Raw genomic sequence first — 21,417 nt, forward strand, 5'->3', positions numbered from 1 at the left:
ATCCGGAGTTACCAGAGGATTTTCTTAACCCTCACCTGTGCTACCCCAACGTGGATCTCAAGGACGGCAGGATAGCAGGGATCCAGAGCATTCTTAAAAGGTTTAAGTCCTGATGGGAAGTTATTTTAATGACAAAGCAATGATAGTTTCACTAGGTCGAGGAACTTTGAGGAAGTGACAAAGTCCACGTTTTAAAAATATGTTTCCTATCACACACACCTACTTTCTAGAATAAAAACCAAAGCCATATGGGCCTGTCGTTTTACTTTCTTTATGTTGTAGATTTATAGCAAGTTATCAGGATGATCCGTTATCTTGTAAAAGCTTTTATCAGAAAGAGGGGAAACCGCCTGGCAGAATTTAGAGTGTGAATTCTGAAGGTAAAACCAACGTCTGAAATCTTTGCGATGATTTCGGACGTTGGTTTGTTTTTAAACATTGTTTAAAACATCAGATATTAATTTGTTTTAATCTTTGAAGCTTTCCTTTTGAAAAGCTGATTTACGGGAAGCCGGACTTAAGTTTCACTTTTGGTTTCACTTATCTAACCTTTTATTCCAAAAATGAAAAATCCGCTTGTTTTCCAGATTACAAGTTTAGCGGCAGCGTAAGAAAATCCAGTCGGGGGCGTGGGGTGCTGACCCGGGGGCGGGACTGTCTGGCAGGGGTGGGCGGAGAACTCATCCACGCTAGCTCTTTAGCTGCGGGCCGCCGCGGGTGGTCCTCGCAGTCCCGGGCGCAGTGCCGAAGCCTCCCCGCCAGCCGAGAGTCTCCCGCCCGCAGGTAGGGAGCGTTCTCGCTCACTGGCCAGCATCTTTGGCCATCTCCCTGGGCACTTTAAAACGGAACGTCAACAGACCCTTTCTTTGGGATGGAGAGAGGAGAAGGGAAAGGGAAAGCGTGATGGTTTGGGTGCAGTAGAGCCGATTAAGGTTAATTGGAACAAGTAACAAGTTTAGCCTTTAGCTAGGGGGATTCAGTTTTGCTTATCCTGTAAGTACATATATGTTCCTGCGCGTTCACGAACGTGGTCCTGAGGTGGGTAACCGGGTCTAGAGGGAAATTCCTGGGTTAGAGGTCGGGACGCCCGGGTCCCAGTCCACCTTTAGCTGCTCACTAGCAGTCTGATCTGTGTAAGTCATCACACCTGCAGCATCTCTTAAGGTCCCTTCCTGCTGTAAGAGCCAGGATACCCGAGCCCGAGTTCTTTGCTCTATCTGCTTTGAGGACTAAAGGAGTCCTGAAGGTGGAAGAGAGGAGCCTAAGGAAAAAAATGTTAAACATTTCTTAGCCACATTGAGCTTAGCCTATGTCAAAGTTCAGTTTGGGTTTGTCTTAAAACACAGGGAGTCTTCACGTATCATTGTTTCACCTTGTTTTGTGCACCTAATGTGGCTGATTTTCTATGGATTAAATTGCTGTCTAAAAATGTGATTTTTTTTAATGGCTACATTCCATGGTGCTGGATAACCAAACAAAATTAATCCCCCATGCTGGACATAAAGATTATTTACAGTGGTTCACTATTTTAGCCATTCACTGAACATCATTGCATATAAATATCTGGGACATTGTTGATTATTTCTTTCGGATTAACTATTACAAGTATAACTACTTAATCAAAGTCTGAATGTTTTAACAGCCTTTTGATACAAATTGAAAATTTCCTTCCAGAAAGGTTGTGTCAGTTCACATTGACAGTTGCCCAGCAGTTTTTAAGAACTGTGATACTCTAAAGAAAAAAATAGCCTTTTTTTCAGTTAAGTACAGTAGGCAGAGGTTACAGGACAATAGTTAGAGTGTGGTCTTAAAGGAAGCCACAGAAATACTATTGGGAATTGAAGCGACACCTGGGAAATGTACAAGAATATCTCAGTGTGACTGAGGGGAAGGAGAAAGGACACAGGGTTTAGTCGAGTTTAATAGAGTTTTGTATTTCATAGAGGTTTAAATAGATCAACTCGATCTGTTAATTGGGTAGGTTTTCAGCTTACTTGGAGACACATTTTCAAACTCTAGGAATTTTTAAAAATCAAATCATAGTACATATACATCAGGTAACAATCAAAGGAAACCCTGAACTAACAGATATCAAGACACTCCTTGCTTATACTTTTGAGAAAGAAAGCTTGAGTTCTTTTCCCTGTCTTTTCGTCCTACCCATCCTACCTTAGCAAGCTAGAGAAGTAGTATCAGCTCCATAGTGTTACACTGGGTTCCCCTAGGGACAAACCTGCTTCCCCATCCTGAATGAACCATCACTTCTTCCCTAGTTCACGTTTTCCTTGCTCTTTAAATATCTCAGTTCTTGTCTGGGAATTCAGATATACTGTCAGAGTTTCTTCCCTGAAGAAGATGTCAGTGTTCTCAGACCAACTGCCCTAATGTGGAGTTTAGAGGTCAAAGACCATGTCTGTTTACATGGTCCCTATCTATCTATCTATCTATCTACCTATCTTCCCTCCACTAACAACAACTGCATTCCAAGGGAATGGAGCCTTGGAAGAGGAGCTGTAATGAGGAATTAGGTAAATATCAGATCTAATCCATCACCTTCCAGTAAACTTTTATTACCTCTAAAATTTTCAACTAAATTCGTTAAGGGGTAGGAACTCCACCAGGGTATGCCATAAACATTGGAAAAGTTAGTTGAAATCCATGAGTGGATTTAATGCCCCTCTGTTTTATTCAGTTCTTTACTTGGAGTTAGGGGCATCTTAAGTTTTCTTCTGCCCAATAAATGTATTTGTGTTTATTATATCACATTAGTATTTTATAATTGTGGTATAATCAACTCTGGCCCAAGTAAAGGATAGGCAGATAGCTGCTGCAGCCTCATTTCAGCAACCTTTGTGTTCTCACAGTCCTGGCTGCCATCCCTGTTTCCAATGTACAGGGCAGACAGAAAGGAGTGAAATAAGAATTATGTACCTAACACTAGCAAGAGGATGATGATGATATTTTTTATTTTACCGTTTTTGTATGTGTATATCTATATGAACATGAAGGATTCATACAGGTTGATAAGAAACCAGTAAGACAAACAGGCCAAAAAATGATCATATAATTCATAAAAGAACTAAAACAATCAACAAACTTCAAGTTGTACTTTGTAATTAAATTAGAAAAAATATATATTTTAAACAAAACCAAGTGCTAAGTGAAGACCCAATGTAACTGGCACCAATTATCCACATGTATCAAGAACCAGGAAAATGTTCTTTGTCCTTGATCAACAGTTCCGCTTGAGGAAAATCTGTCCTCAGGGCCTAGCCTGGGACCTGGTACACAGTAGACACTTAACAAATATTTGCTGAATACACAAATACTTATATTTTTAAAACTGGAAACAATCCTTACCTAACAACAGGGAAACTAAACATTACGGGACCACTAAACAAGATACTTATAAATATCATGCAGTAAAATGGAAATTATTTGTCAAAATATTCAATGAAAAAATGGGTGTTATGTGTATAATTGTTCTTAAAAGCTTCATGGGAAAAAGACTGGAACAAAAATATATACCGAAATGCTCACAGTGGTTGCAAGGTTTCTCAGCCTTGGCACTGTTGACATTTTGGGACAGATAGTTCTTTGCTGTGGGGGCTGTCCTGTGCATTGTAGGAGGTTTAGCAGCATCCCTGGGCTCTACTCACTAGATAGTAGCAACCCTCTCTCCACCCTATTTTGACAACTAAAGATGTTTCCAGGCATTACCAGATGCTCCCTGGGTTAAGTGATGGAATAGTGGGTGACTTTCCCCTTGTTTTCTTATTTGCCATAATGTGGTAATATTATTTTAATAATGAAGAAAAAACAGAAAAATAAACACATGCCATTATTCTACCTCAACTCTGATGTTTGGGGTTCTGGGGTTCTTTCCATTATACTACTCCATCTGCCAAACTCTCTGCCGCTTGGCAAGATGAAATGGTTCATTAAATTTTGTTTTTATTTTTTTTTAATAAAAATAAAACATATTCATTGGTTTGAAAATCTGGACACAGGAAAACACCAAAGAAGTCATTCACAATCTCATCTCCCTTTTCTTCTTTTTCTCCCATCCTTTCTTCCTTTCGAAAACTATAAAGAGATAAATACCTGACTATTCTTCCTTTAATTTCGTTCCTAGATATAATTACTGTCAGCATCTTGGTATGGATTTTTCTGTAAATTTCCATGTCTAAATATACACACACAGATTATTTCTTTTTTAAACAAAAGTGGATTTCTGCTACATATACTGTTCTGCAACTTACTTTCTACATCTTTACAAAGTCAATACATCTACATGTATTCTTTCCTTAATGGTATTACATTATATGGACATACCAAAATTTATTTAACCATTTAGGCTATCTAGGGTTTTCCCAGTTTGGGGCTGGTATTAGCAATGCTAATCCTTTGGCGTCTATTGTTACATGCATGTGTTTTTGTTTTTGTAAGATATATTTCTCAGAGAGGAAGTGAAAGCTAATATGACATATACATTTAAGATTTTAATGGAGATTACCAAATTGCCCTTCCAAAAAAGGTTATACAACTTCACATTCCTACCATTAGTGGGTAAGGAAACCCATTTGTTCATATCCTCAGAAATGCTAAATATTAGGAAACTTTATAATTTTGATCAAGCTAATAAGTGAAAAATGGTGTCTCATATCTTAAACTATTATTTTTTTCTTTATTGGTAAAATTGAGCATCGTTTCCTATGTTTAGATGTCATTTGTATTTCTTATTCTCTGAACTGTATATTAGAACCTTTGGCTCATTTTCCTGTTGGGTTGTGTGTACTTTTCTTATTGATTTTTAGGAGCTATTTATATATGCATGACATAAATCTTCTGCCTTACATATGTGTAACATTGATTAATTGATCAATTGTGAGTTTTTGTATGTATACAAAGGTCGAAGAGACCCTAAGGCAGAAAGCTGGCTTTCTTCTCAAAATGTAAATGTATGTATTACATGAGAGAGAAAATACATTAATAAATAAACAGATTTGCTGAACTATAGAACAAATTTCTATTTACTCCTCTACTGGAATATATGCTCCTAGAGGAGAGTGACTTTTCTTTCCTGTTCACTGCTGTATCCCTAATGCCTAAATTAGTGCCTGGCACAGAAAAACTACTCAATCAATGTTTGCTGAATCAAAGAATTGGTAGAATTTCAAGCAGGATGACACAATGAAGTGTAGAATCTAGGCAGATACCCCTGAAAGAGGGCTGTGAGTGAGTCACATCTTAATGTGAAGTGGTTGAATCCAACTGTTTCTCCTTCTCACTCCCCCTGCTACTAGTGGAATCAGTTTATTGAGGGAATGGAATTTATAATTTGGGATAAGCAAAGGACGAAAGAGGAGATTTTAGAAGGATGGAACCTGAGGGAGAACTGGCATGGTTGGGATAATAATGTGGAAGGCTTGAATAGTTAAAGGGTAGGATGAAAGCTGCTAGTGGGAGGAAGAGGCATTGAAAGGTGGGAGATAATGGAAGTTAGATTCTCCTTGCTTTGAAATTTTGTATAGGGCAGGCTTGGATTTCTAGATATGTTACACTGCAGGAAAAAAACAAAAAGTAATTGAGAGGATTTTGGTGCAATATTTTCTTCTTGGTTTCTTTTGAGTGTACAAGTTTTTTTACAGGCCTTGTAATTAGAATTCTCATCATAGTACCTTTTTTTTTTTCATTTAGCTTTATGTGGCTGTGGGATATTAAGTGAAGGTATTGAACTTCTAAATTCCCTGCTGTATTTCAGCACTTACAAATCAGTCATTGTCTGGTTATCAAAAGACAATTTCAATTAAAACTGCCAAGTCCCATAATGTCTGGATATTCAATTATTGAGTAAAGCAGTTTTCTTTTTGTGTTTTCCATAATTAGGTCATTCCAGAAAGATGAGGATATACAGTATCTTTACATTCATGGCTTACTGTTGTTTGCTGAAAGGTAAGACACCAAATCCTTTCATTAGGTTCTATAATTTAAATATTTTAACTATAAGATAAAAACTGAAATAATAAAATAGATATAATTTTTGTAGAGAAGACATTCTATTTTTCCTTCATTATAATTCATAAACATATTTCATAGACCTATTTCAATGGACAAAGATATAGGGAGTATGGACACATCTAAAGAAACAAAATTAACCCATATCCATTTATCCATTACTCATTATCCATTATCCATTTCCCAAGGGTAATTACTTAAAATATCTGAGGAAATGGCCTATGTGTATACTTTTATATGCTTGTTTTAAACAAGCAGGATCATTCTATCCACCTTGCTCTATGACCTGCTTTTCCCAGTGAGTATATTCTAAGGAAGAATTATAGTGTACATGCAGTGTCAGGGTAACACAGTACTGGCATCAGCCTGAGACCCTCCCTAAATCTCTGTACTCATCTACCTCTGGCCAGACAACTGATTAAGAGTTTCAGTCAGTATGTAGAGAGGACTATTGGAATCTATGATTTAGACTATGTAAAAAGCAATGAGTGTCCAGTCAAAGGACATTCTGGGGATGTCCACATGAAACAAAGTATCCCTTGTTATAAGCACCCCATTACCATGTAATATTTCTACAGTAGTGTATATTTATGAATTTTGGGACTACAACTTGTTTAGCTAATTTTATTATTTTAACTCAGGAGTAAGATATACATCGTAAAACATGTCTCAAGCTCACTGGATAAAATATGTATTTCAGGGAAGTAAGTCCTTAAATGTAATTATCACATAAGTGATCAGATAAAGCTTTTATAAACCCTGCATTCATTCTATAAATTTTTTGAGGAATTTTCCGTCTTCTAAAGATTGGTCATCTTTCTTTTCAGCATTTACTATCACAGTTCCCAAGGACCTGTATGTGGTAGAATATGGCAGCAATGTGACATTGGAATGCAGATTTCCAGTAGACAAACAATTAAACCTGTTGGCATTAGTTGTTTACTGGGAAATGGAGGATAAGAAAATTATTCAGTTTGTGAATGGGGAGGAAGACCTGAATGTTCAACACAGTAGCTACAACCAGAGGGCCCTGCTGTTGAAGAACCAGCTCCCCTTGGGGAAGGCCGCACTTCAGATAACAGATGTGAAATTGCAGGATGCAGGAATTTACTGCTGCTTGATCAGCTATGGCGGTGCCGACTACAAGCGGATTACTTTGAAAGTCAATGGTAAGACCTATTACAGATAGACACAGCCTTTATTAAAACCATATCTCAGTGTTGAGAACTTTTCAATCTTGGAAGTCCAGCCTCACTTTCCACAGCAGCAGTCTGTTCATTCATTCATTCACATACTCATCCAATGAGCGTTGCTTGAGCACATCCTGTTTGATAGTCCCTGGAGATCCAGAGCCAAATGTGGCAGTCATGTTTCACAACATGTTCAGTTTTCCTAAAAATAAATTCCTAGGGCTTCCCTGGTGGTGCAGTGGTTGGGAGTCCGCCTGCCGATTCAGGGGGCACGGGTTCGTGCCCCGGTCTGGGAGGATCCCGCATGCCGCGGAGCGGCTGGGCCCATGAGCCATGGCCGCTGAGCCTGCGCGTCCGGAGCCTGTGCTCCACAACAGGAGAGGCCACGGCATGAAAGGCCCACATACCGCAAAAAAAAAAAATTAAAAAAAATAAATAAAAAAGTAAATAAATTCCTAATCTTCACTTTTTTATTATTATAAAAGTAATATATATAAATATATATATATTTTTTCTTGCAAATAATTCGGAAACTGTGGAAGAGAATAAATGAACCACAAAAGTGTCTCTCCTCCCTTCACCACTATCTTCCATGGCATGCAAGGATAATAGTCACTATTTGTGTGTCCCTCCAAGAATTTTTAAATTCAATACTTATTTCTTAATTTTATGAGGTCTGCCAGCATTTTTTCTTTGAACCTCTCTATGTCAAATCCAAATAAATATATTAATGACAAACCCCATTGTAAGGTTCACATTCAAAAAGACTTGAAGTCAATCTATGAAGGCAAAAAATAATCATGTCAAGTATTGAATAAACTATTCTTCCTCAGAGACAGTATAAACTATGCTCACTAGGCATACATTCATCTTAAAAATCTGTACCATTTTTATCTTGGAGTATTGAAGAGGAACTGTGTCAAATTCCTGGGTACTGACCTATAAATATGACATCAGGTCACCTGGATTCAAAGTTTTGGATTGCTTCTAGCTCAGTAAAGGAAAACACCTTAGCTGACCACCTCTGCTTTCACTGTTAAGATTCATAAAATTGAGAGCTGAAAGGATCCCAGGCAAGAGCAGCTAATCCAAACACCCAAAGAACAGCAATCCCCTGAAAGGATCTTCTACTCACATACTTCCTACAATGATACCCCTGTCATTTGGACCTTCCTTCTATAGCCTATTGTAATTACTTTCTGATATTGAGCTGAAATCTGCCATCTCTAGTCATAGTTTTGAGATTATCTGCTTGCTTCTTTTGTTTACATGGTGACCTTTTAATATGTGACTAGAATTAAATCATCATCCCTTGGTGTTTCTATTCCTGACCTAAGTACCATCAATCTGAATGTCAGGAATATAAATAGAAAAAGTTTACACTTATCATAAAGGGGTAACTAATCATTATAAAGTCAAAATCAAAATTATATAGGAATTAGGAGAAATGCATCTGTTTTATGGTACATTGCTGGGTCTCTAATTCTGGCTCAATTAATGCTACTGTTGTCAAAATGTCACTTGTCTTGTGAGGTAGATTTAATTTAATTGTATCTTACCATATGCTTCTCCATAACAGATATTCATGAAAGCAAGCTGATGGGATCCCAAGTTGGGATTTTTAACTTTTCTTCAGTCCATCAGCAAATATCAGGCATACTATGTTTCAAGGCATTAAAGAAATTATCAAGACTTAGCTCCATGAACAGCCAGCATTGCTGGATCTAGGGTAGGGAGGAAGAGCATAAGCCTGGCAGTCGGTTAGAAGGAAGTATAGAGTATATGTCTCTGCTTCCAGAAGAAGAGTCTCTCATCAGTCTTAGAGAGTATGCAGAGAGTGGAAAAACTGTCCCTGTAGTGAAGAAGGGTGTTCTTCCAGGTTATCTGGGCTCTGTAATGTCCCTTGTGGATTTGTGATTTCCTTTGCTGTGGTTTGACACAATGGGAAATCTCTTGGCACTGATGGTTTTTCCAAGGAGGGGTCCTTGATGGAGCAAAGCAGATGACCAACCAGATTTGAGGATGTGATTTGTCTGACCATTCCATTTTGTACTATAAATTACTAATTTGGCATCCTAGTCCCACTCCATCTAGTTGTCATTTGCACATAGTGGTCTTGGAGGTCAAGTTGAGCTGCACTGAAAGCAAGTCAGCTACCAAGCTTCAATTGCACTGAGGCAGTGTCACCAAAGAAGTGTGGCCAGCTTGCATGAGCTTTACAACTCAGGGAAGTAGAACTCCTGAGTCACCTCCATATGCAAACGATTTCACAGTAACGCTGTCGGGCTTCGCTTCCCATCACTGCAAACATGTGGTAACACAGCTTCCCCATAGGGAGTTTACTCACCATGGGATTTTAAAGGTGAAGCATTTCAAAACTGAAATTTGAAAGAGTTTAGCTTTAGATTAACTCAATTATTATCCCTTTGGTGTTATTGTACCTTTCATGTTTGTTTAAATACCAGACTCTCAGGCATCTGACTTTCAGTTGAAAATGTTATTTTTCCTTAAACACTGAATCTAATAGCAGGGAAAATGAAGTGCCCATTTCTACTTTCAAGAACTTAAATGGGATGAGGCATTGAAAGAACAGAGTATGTATAGTTACCCTGATAAAGCCAATTTGTTCATATGGACCAAGGATTAACTGCTATCATTCTTCACCAACCCCATCTCTCCTCCAAATTCACCAACCAGCCCTGTTTAAGTTTTCCCTGTAGCATTAAATCCCCATCTAATATATCATGTAACATATCATATAAATGTACCTACATATTTTGTTTATTATCTCTCTCCTTCTTCTAGAATATATAGTCCACAAAGGCAGAGATTTCATCTATTTTATTTATTACTGTATCCCTAGGACTTGGCATATAAGAGTAGTAGGATGATAAGAACCTACAAAAATATATATGTTGAATGAATGAATGAATGGCATATTTCCTCAAATAGGATAAGCCTAAAAAATTTGAAACACGAACAGGTTTGGATACATGAAAATTTATTTCCAAGACTGTTCATCAGGAACTGTCAGTACTTTCTAAAGAATACCACATGAGTGCACTTTGCTAGTAGTAAGAAGAGGAAGAGCAGCTCTAGCAGTAAAAGCAGTAGTAATTAACACTTATATAGTACTTATGTGCCAGGGCCTATCCTAAGCACTTTGCCTATATTATCTCATTTAATCCTCAAGCGACTCTATGGAGTAGGAGCTTTATCATGTCTAAGATGCATGTTTTTCACATTTTACTATCTCTGAAATCTGAGTGTGTCTTTCAGTAGGTGACATCTTAAGAGTCAGTGATATGTGGTGGTATTCTTCTCATTTCATGGCTGAGCAAACTGAGGTCCAAAGAAATTAAGTAATTTGCCAAGTTCATTAAACTATTAAGTGATGAAGCCAGGTTCTAAACTCAAGCAATCTGTCTCTGAAGTCTGTGCCCTTAACAACCAGGTTTATTTCCTGTATTTGTACCTCCAAAGTGTGTATTGAGTTGTATTTTTTTTTTTTTTGCGGTACGCGGGCCTCTCACTGTTGTGGCCTCTCCCATTGCGGAGCACAGGCTCCGGACGCATAGGCTCAGCGGCCATGGCTCACGGGCCCAGCCGCTCCATGGCGTGTGGGATCTTCCCGGACTGGGGCACGAACCCGTGTCCCCTGCATTGGCAGGCGGACTCTCAACCACTGTGCCACCAGGGAAGCCCTGAGTTGTATATTGACTTCAAAACTACTGTTAGCTTTTCGTTGTCCAGATGTAATAGTTGCATTAGAACATGTGTACGCTAGATCTAGTAAACCAGGAGTCTGCAAATGTTTTTGATTACCTACCCCATTAGTAAAGCATGTTAAACTAATATATGTATGTGTGTGTTTATAAAGAATGTACTTGTGCTAATATATGTTATATCATCAGAAATTGACATTTTTTAAAGGCAAAAGAAATTGAATATCACCAATTTCATATGGTTCAACATAATACATTGCACATTCTATAAATGTACAAAAATAGAAATTTTAAAAATATGAAATGAAAATTTAATAAACAATATTTTCAGTCTTACTAATTATGATGCTTCACTATAGTTAGCTAATATTTCAAGGCATAATATATCTTAGGTGAAATTTCGCATTAACAAAAATGGATGGTCTTGACAATCTTAAGGTTTTTTTAACCAATGCCTTGTCAGAGCCAATTAGGTACTTGTTGTTTTACTTCATAAAGTCATGGTAAGAAGTATCACTCTTGCCATTTCCTTTTGGTTTTTGCTTGATTTATTGGTAATATATCCAGTCCTCAGTTTCTTTGTGGGGAACCTTTTAATTAGTTGTTCATTTTGTAAGCAGGTTAGTTTAGTTAAAATTAGATGAGAGAGACTTCCCTAGTGGTCCACTGGCTAAGACTCTGCACTCTCAACGCAGGGGGCCCAGGTTTGATCCCTGGTCAGGGAACTAGATCCCGCATGCCACAACTAAGACCCGACACAGCTAAATAAATAAATATTTAAAAAGAAATTATATGAGAGAACCTGAATATCTGTAATAATCCCAAACAAGTCACTGTCCTCCCTTAGGTGTTATAAAACTCCCCTATTCCTTTAAAACAAAGTGAGGCCCAGTGTCAATCAGTAAATCTCATTAAGCTTAGATTATTTCTTAATTGTTTTGATAAAAATACGTATAAGTGGAGGTTCTAATATTTTCTTATTAAACCCAAATACATGTGCTCCACTTGAGAGACTAATAAAATGGGTATTTAATCAGTGAGTAGAATGAATCCGCTAATTTGTTGGGCCGTTAACGGTACAGTACATTTATACATATGCCCAGGCATGAAACAACATTCTTCTTTATTCTTATTCCATTAAAAATAATAATCAAAGGGTAAAAAAGCAAACATTTTACCCTTAAAATTTACTATTCACTCTGATTTTAGGCTTAGAATTTTAATTGTCCAAAAATCAAGCTATGTGCTATATGAATTAGAACCTGTTATGGTAATATTATTTCATGAGGTATAATCAGTGGATTCCTTTTTAAAAGAATGCTTAAATATAATAGATAAAGGTTGAGGATTCAAGCACTCATGAGAACCATTATTTATATGTTTTGAAATTGTAATTATGTTGATTTCCAATGTTTTCATTGAACATAATATCATTATTTCAGTTTTGTTTGATCCTGGCTGTATTGTATTAAATCTCTGTGAATATATCATATCACAAAGCCATTGTTGTGTCTTTAGTAAAGGAATGGAGAATTAAGGCTCTAGGTGGACCATTAGTGGTTACACTAAAATATTAGGAGTAAAATAAAAATTGTGCCAACAGAATAATAACATGTTAACATACTTATCATGAATAAACATGAAAAAGTTATTAGGCATTGTAAATGCACTAAATAATCTACTAGAATATTTAGTACATCTACTAGAATATTTAGTACATTTAATCCTAAAAGGTTCCAAACTTACGATCTAAAATTTAATCAAAGTTTCTTCCTTGAGTATAATTAAATGATTTATTAAAATAACCAGCATAAAAAGTTTAAAAAATAAGTATCATAATATGGTATTCTAGATGAGATCCTAGAACAGAAAAAGGACATTAGGGAAAACTAGTGAAATGGAACAAAGTATAAAGTTTAGTTAATAGTACTGTACTAATGTTGGTTCCTTAGTTAGGATGAAAGTACCATGGTAATGTAAGATGGTAACAATAGAGGAAACGGGAGAGGTATGTGGGCACTCTGTACTATCTTTGCAACTTTTCTGTAAATCTAAAACTATTGTAAAATTTTTTAAAATGCATTTAAACTTTAAAAATTATCATGCAGGGAACACGTATCCACTTTTACAATGATGTTATACTATTTTCATACCTAATTTCTTATCATTTACCTAAAATTGGAAAAGTGAATGGCCCATCAAAATGAGATTTTCTGTTTATTAAATAAAGTCTAAGAAAACAGTACTGACCAGCTGGAGATGTTCATGTTTATAAAGACAGCTTTACATCAACAAAGAGATAATAAATTTAAGAATTTGGCCCTTTGTAAAAACTGTAAAACTTTACTGCGAAACATATAAAGACTTGAGTAAATGGACAAACATACTTTATATTTAGATAGAAAGACTACTGGTTTAAAGATGACAATTCTCTTTTAATTAATCTATACATTTATCAATACTTTGAGCTCAATAAAAATAGCAATATGTTTTTTATAGCAAGGTAGTTGTTCCTTTAAGCCCAAACTTGGCCCAAGTATGAGTGGAAGAGTTGAGGCAGAACTACCAGGCATTCCCCACTGCTGAAACATCTGAAAATTAAGCTTATTTCTCTGAGAACAGCCTGGACTGGTATTATTTCTAAGGTAGACAAGACCAAGCCACATGTCTAGTTCTGTGCTAAGTGAAAGCCATGCCTTCTTTTTGCTCATGACCTAGCTTCATACCGCAAAATCAACCAAACAATTTCTGTGGATCCAGTCACCTCTGAACATGAACTAATGTGTCAGGCTGAGGGTTACCCTGAGGCTGAAGTCATCTGGACAAACAGTGACCACCGAGTCCTGAGTGGCAAAACCACCATTACCAGTTCCAAGAGGGAGGAGAAGCTTTTCAATGTGACCAGCACACTAAGAATCAACACAACAGCTAACGAGATTTTCTACTGCATTTTTCGGAGATTAGGTCATGAGGAAAACAGTACAGCTGAATTGGTCATCCCAGGTAATATTATGAATGTCTCAATTAAAATGTGCCTAGTACTGTCCCTTGGTACCTAGCCTGATGCCTGCTCATTGTAAGCTTTCATTGTTTGTTGAATGAATGAATAACACTGTATTTACAAAATGCATCCTACTTCCTCACCTCCATTCGTCCAAGTCATATTGCAACTTAATAAACATTCAGCAAATATTTATTGAATATGTGGTACGTGCCAGGCATTGGGGACTCAGTTAACACTCTCCAGGAAGTAGATAATAAAACAGGCAATCTCATTTTATGTAGGACATGCTCTTGTGGCTGGGGGATCTAGGGCAGCACCTGAGAGGAAGACTCAACTCAGACCAAGTTTCAGGAATCCAAATCTGAGCACATCAGAGCTGTTTCCTTCTTTCCAGGGTTTCTGTGGCAGGAAGCAAATGGAATGTACTTTCCTATCTTATTCCAAACGGGAAAGATCCTTCCTCCCCATCTGCCTCCTCCAAGGTAGTCTGCTTAGTGCGTAAGATATAAGGCTGTGTGTCCCTGGGCAAGCAACTTGACTTCTGTGTGTTTCACTTTTCTTATATAGTTATAACCTATTGGGCAATACCATCATAGGAATACATGAGCTACGGTGTATGAAAATAATTTGAGACTCTTGTTTGCGCAGAATCAACTATTTTATTTTTATCTCACTCTCCTATAGAAGTGGGTAAGGCAGGATACAGTCTAGTGAGAGGCTCAGACCTTTAGAGAAGGCGAGCTTGAGAGCATGATGTTAATATTGGTTTGGCCAAAAAGTTCGTTCGGTTAGTGAATCCGTTGTTCAATGAAGTTCTTCGTGAAAATGAAAAATGTGTCTTTTATTTTTACTTAAAAGCGAGTGAACTTTTTGGCCAACCCAATATAAACCCAGAGGTTTATATTGTCTGCTTCTCAGAGGCACTTCTCACCACTCTCTCCCCCACTAGATGTTGAAAGTAAAGCTTAGGTACTTCAGAGAAAACAAATAAAAAATTGAATAGAAAAGGTAAACAATAGGAAAAAATAATCCAGGGTGGTCCTATGAACAAAAAGAACAAAAGAAGTTTAGAAAATTAAAGAGATGCTCTTACTGGGGTGTGAATCACTTTGGTAGGAGCTGCATTAGTATAATAGGTTCCTGTCATTTAAAAGCTATTTTATGATAACTTACTTGTGGGAAGACCTAGGGTTAACTCACCTAACTGCTCAGAATCTGTTTCCTCATCTGTAACCTGGGGATTTAAAAAATAAAAAATGGCACACCTAATTCATAAAGTTATTAACAGGCTCTGTAAACTGCAAGCTACTAGAGAAAAGCTGACTACAGCTTTAAAGCTTGAACTAGGTAGTCATGGATCATGGCTAATGGTGGGAGGTGGGAGTTAGCAGTCTCTGAGCATCATGTGCCATAAGACCCCTTTTCTTCCTGCATGGGACTGGAGACAGGTTGGTGAGAGGTGCCAATGATTAGATGTCCCAAGATGTTCAAACTGTGGAGAAAGAAAAGATAGCAAACAATGGTCCCAATCATGGCCACAGATATGGGGAAGCAGGAGCTCTTTGACAATGCCAGTTGGCCTTCATGTTCCATCTTTGCCATGTGCAGTAGGCTGCTACCTTTTATATTAAGGAATGCAGGAAGTGAAATAATCAAGGCTACCATATAATATTGAGTTGCCACTCCTTGTGAAAAGCACTTTATAAACATTAGCCTCACAAAAATTTCATTAGCATTTCCATTTTTTAGGCTGGTTAAAGGACTTACTGGAGATCTCAAAACTAGTGAGTGGCAGCAGAACTTAACCCCAGGTTCATCTTTCCAAAACTTGGGCTGCTTCCACTTTTCCATGCTGCTCCCATTTTCATATCTGAGGTATCTCACCATTCCAGCCACTCACTGGAAAGGAACTTATGGTATTTAAGAAAATTAACCTCATACTATCCTAAATTAAGCTTCAAAGATGATTATTCTCTTGCCCTTCCAAAGAAGATTTTATCTTTAGTTTCTTTTTATTTTGTTTTGTTTTTCAGAACCATATCCAGATCCAGCAAAAAAGAGGACTCACTTGGTGATTCTGGGAGCTCTCCTGTTGTTCCTTAGTGTAACCCTGACAATCATCTTCTATCTAAAAAGAGATGGTATTTCCTTTATTGTAATAGTCTCCATTGGGGTTGAGGAGAAGTGTATGAGAGTGCTACTGTTGTCACAATGGCACTTAGTGGGCAGAGCCAGGGATGCTAAATCTCCTGTAATCTGCAGAACAGTCCCATGTAACAGGGAGCTTTTCTACCCAAAATGCTAGAGGTGCCCCCAGCAGGAAACAGTGATTTATCAAATGGTTTCCTATTAGCTTTCCCTTCCAGGGCCAACTTTCAGTTATGCAAAGTAGGTTTTTAGTTACTGTTCTGCAGTATCACTTTCATTGAAGGGCGGCAGTGAACACTTGTAGTAACCTTTCCAAGGGGGTGAGAATTGGATCATGGCTGCAAGCAAACCTGACTTGCCTCTGCAAGGTAGCACAAAGACACTCCACTGTTTGATAGCAATTATAGTGAAGCTGTACAGGATTGCTGGGTGAAGATTGTGAGAGAAAGGTTGTGTATGGAGGTTGAAGAAGACCAAGTGTTAAACAATTTCTTTCTGTCATGCAAATAACCACAGACTTACAGAAGAGAAAAAGCTAAATGCCTGTTGGTTTCAGTTCAATTTGTCAAGCATTAGTTGCACTGTTATATTGAGCTGGTTTCTGGGACCTTTAAATAATAAAAATAGTTCTTTATGGAGAGCAGTGATACTTTTACCATAGAGTAGTTTGCAAGATTTCTGGCTGAGGGTGTTATATAGATTTTAAAATAATTTTAATGTGTGTATTTCTCTATTTACCCAAGGGGGCAATTAAAATTCAGGGAAACGTGGCTATTCAAATAATTTCCTTTCATTTTAAGATGATTCAGAGCGAACATTTCCCCAGTACTTTGAGAAGTACACCAAAGGATCTGATGATGATCTGTGTATAGAGTTATCTGATGACAAATAGGGAAGTGGAAAATGGAAGGGAATTCCAATAGTCGTTGAGAAATTCCCTACAACCCCTTAAGAGGTGGGTGGATCTGGGAAAGTGGTGTAATTGAGGGAGTGGAGGTCAGCTTCTTCTAATGAACAAGTACTTAACAGAACTGAGATAGCCAGAGTATAAGGATCAAGTTTCAGTGATAGGAAGACCTGAGATGGCTTTGATTTGTCCAAGGAAGTGGCTGTGGCCAACTTGCATTTCCATGTGAAAAATAATTAGTTGGCATTAGAAACGACTAGATAACCAGCGTATAATAAAGTATCTCAGAATATGGTACATCTCTGGGGGAAGAATGGAAAATATAAGTATATACTCCTGAATAAAATCTAGAAAATTTTGAATTAATTAAACTGTTGAATTAACCTCAGGGGTTGGGACTCCTGGAATATGGAAGTCTACCAGATTTCCTAAGGGATTAAAAATGTTTCATAGGAACCTGGGATTTAAACTTGAGTCACTGTGTGGGATGTAGAGTTGTGTTATATGGAAATAAAAATAATTTTTTTTTCAAGTGGAAGTGATGGATATGGAAAAATGTGGCACCCGAGATATGAACTCAAAGCAGCAAAATGGTAAGAATATTAGCAGGGATCGGAAGTTGAAGGAAAAGTAAACAAAAAGTTAAAGAACAAGGAGAAGGCTATCAGCCATAATCTCCCCTCATTTTACAGAATGCTGACTGTTGGAACTGCCAGCTCCTCTTTGCCTCACAACTCTGATATAAGAACTATTCCCACAGTCTGAGATTTAGGGATGGCAAAGGAGAGTAGAGGGATGGCTCTTTGCGGAGGTGGGGGAAGGAGGCAGCTTCTCTCTGTTAGGTTTCTATTGCTCTGCATCCTAACATCTCCCTGCAACAGGGGACCAAAGTGATTTATGTGGATGGGTGATAGATAGATGGATGGATGGATGGATAGATAGATAGATAGATAGATAGATAGATAGATAAAACATGTATCAGGCACTGTGTGTACTGCTTCATGTGCAGTACTTCAATCTCCTCCCTCCACAAAATCAAAGAGAATTTATTTATTTATTATCCTAGGATAATACTAGGATTATTCCCATTTTATAGTAGAGAAAACAGAGCGTCAAGAAGATAATATAAATTACCCAAGAACACAAATCTGGCAAAAATAAGGCGTTGGGGCCCACTAGCCTGACTATAGAACCTTACTCTTAACCTGTTCACTTAAATCCATTCCACAACAAATGTCTACATTTGTAGAAGTCCACAAAGACCTCACCCAGATGATTGAACTAAGAGGAAAGTTATATTAAGGTTTCTAATTCTTATTAATGTAATTAGAAACCACACTTCACAATGAGCCCAAGTTTAAAGTAGTCTAATTACCTTGGACAAGCTCAGGCATGTTTCGTTATGTAGTCCATAGCACTCATTTGTGTTGTAAAGCTAATTAATGAGTGTTGTTTGGAGCATCCTAGGGTGCCAAACCATCCCAGTTTGCCCAGGACTAAGGGTTTTCTCAGAACATGGGTCTTTCAGTTTCACAACCAGGACAGTTCCTGGCAAACCAGGATGGTTGGTTACACTTTATCATGTAAGGGGAATTGGACATAAATATAATATGCTTCTTTCTCTTATTGCAAGTTTATTATATCATCTAGCAAATATAACTTATGTTTCTCATTTTCACTCTCCAGATACACAATTTGAGGAGACGTAATCCGACGTTGAAACTTCTGATCTTAAAGCAGGGATTCTCAGCCTGTGGTTTGGGTTCGTCAGGGCTAGGCATGACCAGAGGCATGCAATGGGCCAGTGGGCTGCAGATGATGTAGAACTTAAAAGGCCCAAGCTCTGAAAATGGAAGCTGGGAAAGAAGAAGAGAACAAAGGAAGAAGGAGTAAAAAAGGTAGCCTTAGCCTGGAAGGAAACCTTGGTACTTCAAAATGACTGGGAGACTCATCAATGCATATGAAAAGGAGAAAGGACACTTCTGAATGATAAATCTCCACGCAAATTATCCATCACTCATCCTAGGAAAACAGGTTGAGATTCCCTGATTTAATGGTCAGTTCCTGCAGAAGTGCCCTTTGCCTTCACTCAGTGTTGATTTGTCTTCTGGGTAATTGAGAGTCCCAGTGTTGCAACAGTACTTAAGTATGAGTTATTTTTATTTATTTTAAGTCTGTGGGGTCTTGTCATGTGAGTGTGGTTGTGAGTGATTTCTTTTGAAGATATGCTGTATTAGAAGTTAAAATTATGTCACCAGACCAAACTTACTGCTTGATGACTTGTGTGTGTCCAGCAAAATATAGTATTTGTAAGTTGCTTGATATCCTCTATAACTATCAGTACATAGGAACCATAGAGAACAAACCATTGGTTTGTATAGGATATTACCTTATTTAACCCATTGATACTTTGACTGACTTGGATAATCTTATTCTCAGACCTCAAAGTAAGATACATTACCAAAATATGTTACGTTTAAGTATCAGCTTTACAACTATGTGTACACATAATCTCATTTCATTCCTGTAGCAGCTGTGTTATAGCAAGCACTATTCTACCCATTTCACAGCTGAGGGAGCAAAGATAAAATAACGTGCCCAAGACAATAAACAGCAGACCTCAGATATCCGAGACTGTCACCCACTGTCCTTTTATTTCTTTCTTTTAATTAAGGTGTAGTTGATTTACAATGTTGTGCCGATCTTTGCTGTACAGCAAAGTAACTCAGTTATACACATATACACATTCTTTTTAATATTTTTTTAATTAAAAAATTTTTTTAACCACTGTCCTTTTAGAATACAATTTACAGCTCTGTTTTACTTTAAGAAATTCATTCATTCAGTGAACATTTAGGAAGCGCCCTACCATGTTAATCACTGTGCCAGGCAGAGTATACAGATGTGAGCAAGATAAAGCACTTCCCCTCGAGGAGCTCATAGTATCATGGGGACAGCAGTAAGAAAATGTATTGCTACAACATGGTGCATTATCATAGTATACGGTGTTCGAGGAGAATGCTTGTATGAGGAGGAAAGTCTAGAAATGCTGCCGAAGGAGGGGACGCTCTGGGTAGCCAGCCAGTGTGTTCCTGGACAGTTGAAAATACTTAAACATTTTAATAATCAAAGCAATTTTAGTTTATGAGATGTCAGATTTTTTAAAACTGTGGAAAACAGCTCTTGAATTCCTTTTCTATGACTATATTTACCCCTGATTTGTTTGCCTTTGCCATGCAATTTGATGTTTATTTATATAGTGCCTAGTATTGTCTAGCAGTTTTCTTTTTTATTTAAATGCAATTGAATTTTGAATTCATACTTTTTTATGATTCAAAATTCAAAAAGTCCAGTAGGAGACATTAAAAAGTCTCTATTCCATCCTCCTACTCATCTAGTTTCCCTTTCCAGAAGCAATAACACTTGTCTTTTGTTTATTTGTCTTCTAAAGATATTCTATGAACATATGTGGAAATGTTTGTAAAATGTGTATATATTTTTAGTTTTTGCTCTTTTTCACATAAGTAGTAATGCATTATGCGTCTTCTGTGCCCTTTGCTATTTTTATTTAATATACTATTTCTTATGTAGTAGACAGAACAAATTTGAAGTTCCCAGTGGCTGGGTACTATGTCTTGTTTGTTCTAGGTCATCTTTTCCATAGTCTCTTAGTATCTTTCATATGATGTAGTACATACTAAAGAGTTACTACATCTACATTTAGACAACCAGCATTTGTCGAGTACTTGCTCTATGACTGTGTTTGGATTTGGTTTATTTTGTGTTTCTCAAAGAGAGAATGTGTTTCTCAAAATGGATTTTCCAGGGTACATGGGGTCAACCTGGCTCTAAAGGATGACTTTATTGCTAAGTCTGTATGACAGAATCATGTCTGGAACTTGTTTTTTTTCTGTTTTCTCTTGAGTATAAACTTGAATTCGGGGCTTCCCTGGTGGCGCAGTGGTTGAGAGTCCGCCTGCCGATGCAGGGGACGCGGGTTCGTGCCCCGGTCCGGGAAGATCCCACATGCTGCGGAGCGGCTGGGCCCGTGAGCCATGGCCGCTGAGCCTGTGCGTCTAGAGCCTATGCTCCACAACGGGAGAGGCCACAACAGTGAGAGGCCTGCGTACTGCAAAAAAAAAAAAAAAGAAACTTGAATTCAATGTTGCACTTGCAAAATTACATGTTCTTTTTGGAAATTCCAGTCAAGTACCTTGACCCTAGACCTTCATCTGTGCCAGAAAAGGCCTGTGATGCCTGTGAGCTGTGCCTGAACCCTTGAGTCCCACCAGTTCTCACCACTACACAGACCTCCTAATACATTGCTTTCCAAAAGTTCAGATGCCCTCTCAGGAGGTCCCAGAGTATTTCTTCCCTCTTGGCCATTTACCTGGATCACTGACAAGGAAGACTGTCTTTGCTTTG

At 37.7% G+C, this 21,417-nt stretch overlaps 1 protein-coding gene across 3 annotated transcripts in view; it reads left to right on the forward strand.

The window, feature by feature from the left end:
- Positions 1-20,936, forward strand: part of CD274 (CD274 molecule) — a 30,987-nt gene extending 10,051 nt beyond the window's left edge. Inside the window, exons 1-7 of one of the 3 annotated variants that reach the window (XM_027105816.1) lie at positions 680-783; positions 5,890-5,955; positions 6,846-7,187; positions 13,652-13,936; positions 15,971-16,078; positions 17,526-17,585; positions 18,679-20,936. In XM_027105816.1, coding sequence (XP_026961617.1) covers positions 5,904-5,955; positions 6,846-7,187; positions 13,652-13,936; positions 15,971-16,078; positions 17,526-17,585; positions 18,679-18,701 — 870 coding nt within the window. In that variant the 5' untranslated portion in view covers positions 680-783; positions 5,890-5,903 and the 3' untranslated portion in view covers positions 18,702-20,936. Of the gene's footprint in view, positions 1-678; positions 784-5,889; positions 5,956-6,845; positions 7,188-13,651; positions 13,937-15,970; positions 17,586-18,678 lie in introns of those variants that run through there. The other 2 variants (XR_003432664.1, XR_003432665.1) reach the window with 2 other exon arrangements.
- Positions 20,937-21,417: the final 481 nt, after the last annotated feature.

The sequence above is a fragment of the Aethalodelphis obliquidens genome, unplaced genomic scaffold, assembly GCF_003676395.1.
Source record: "Aethalodelphis obliquidens isolate GAN/ISIS:26980383/991018 unplaced genomic scaffold, ASM367639v1 scaffold7, whole genome shotgun sequence".
In the NCBI taxonomy this organism is placed as follows: Eukaryota; Metazoa; Chordata; class Mammalia; order Artiodactyla; family Delphinidae; genus Aethalodelphis; species Aethalodelphis obliquidens.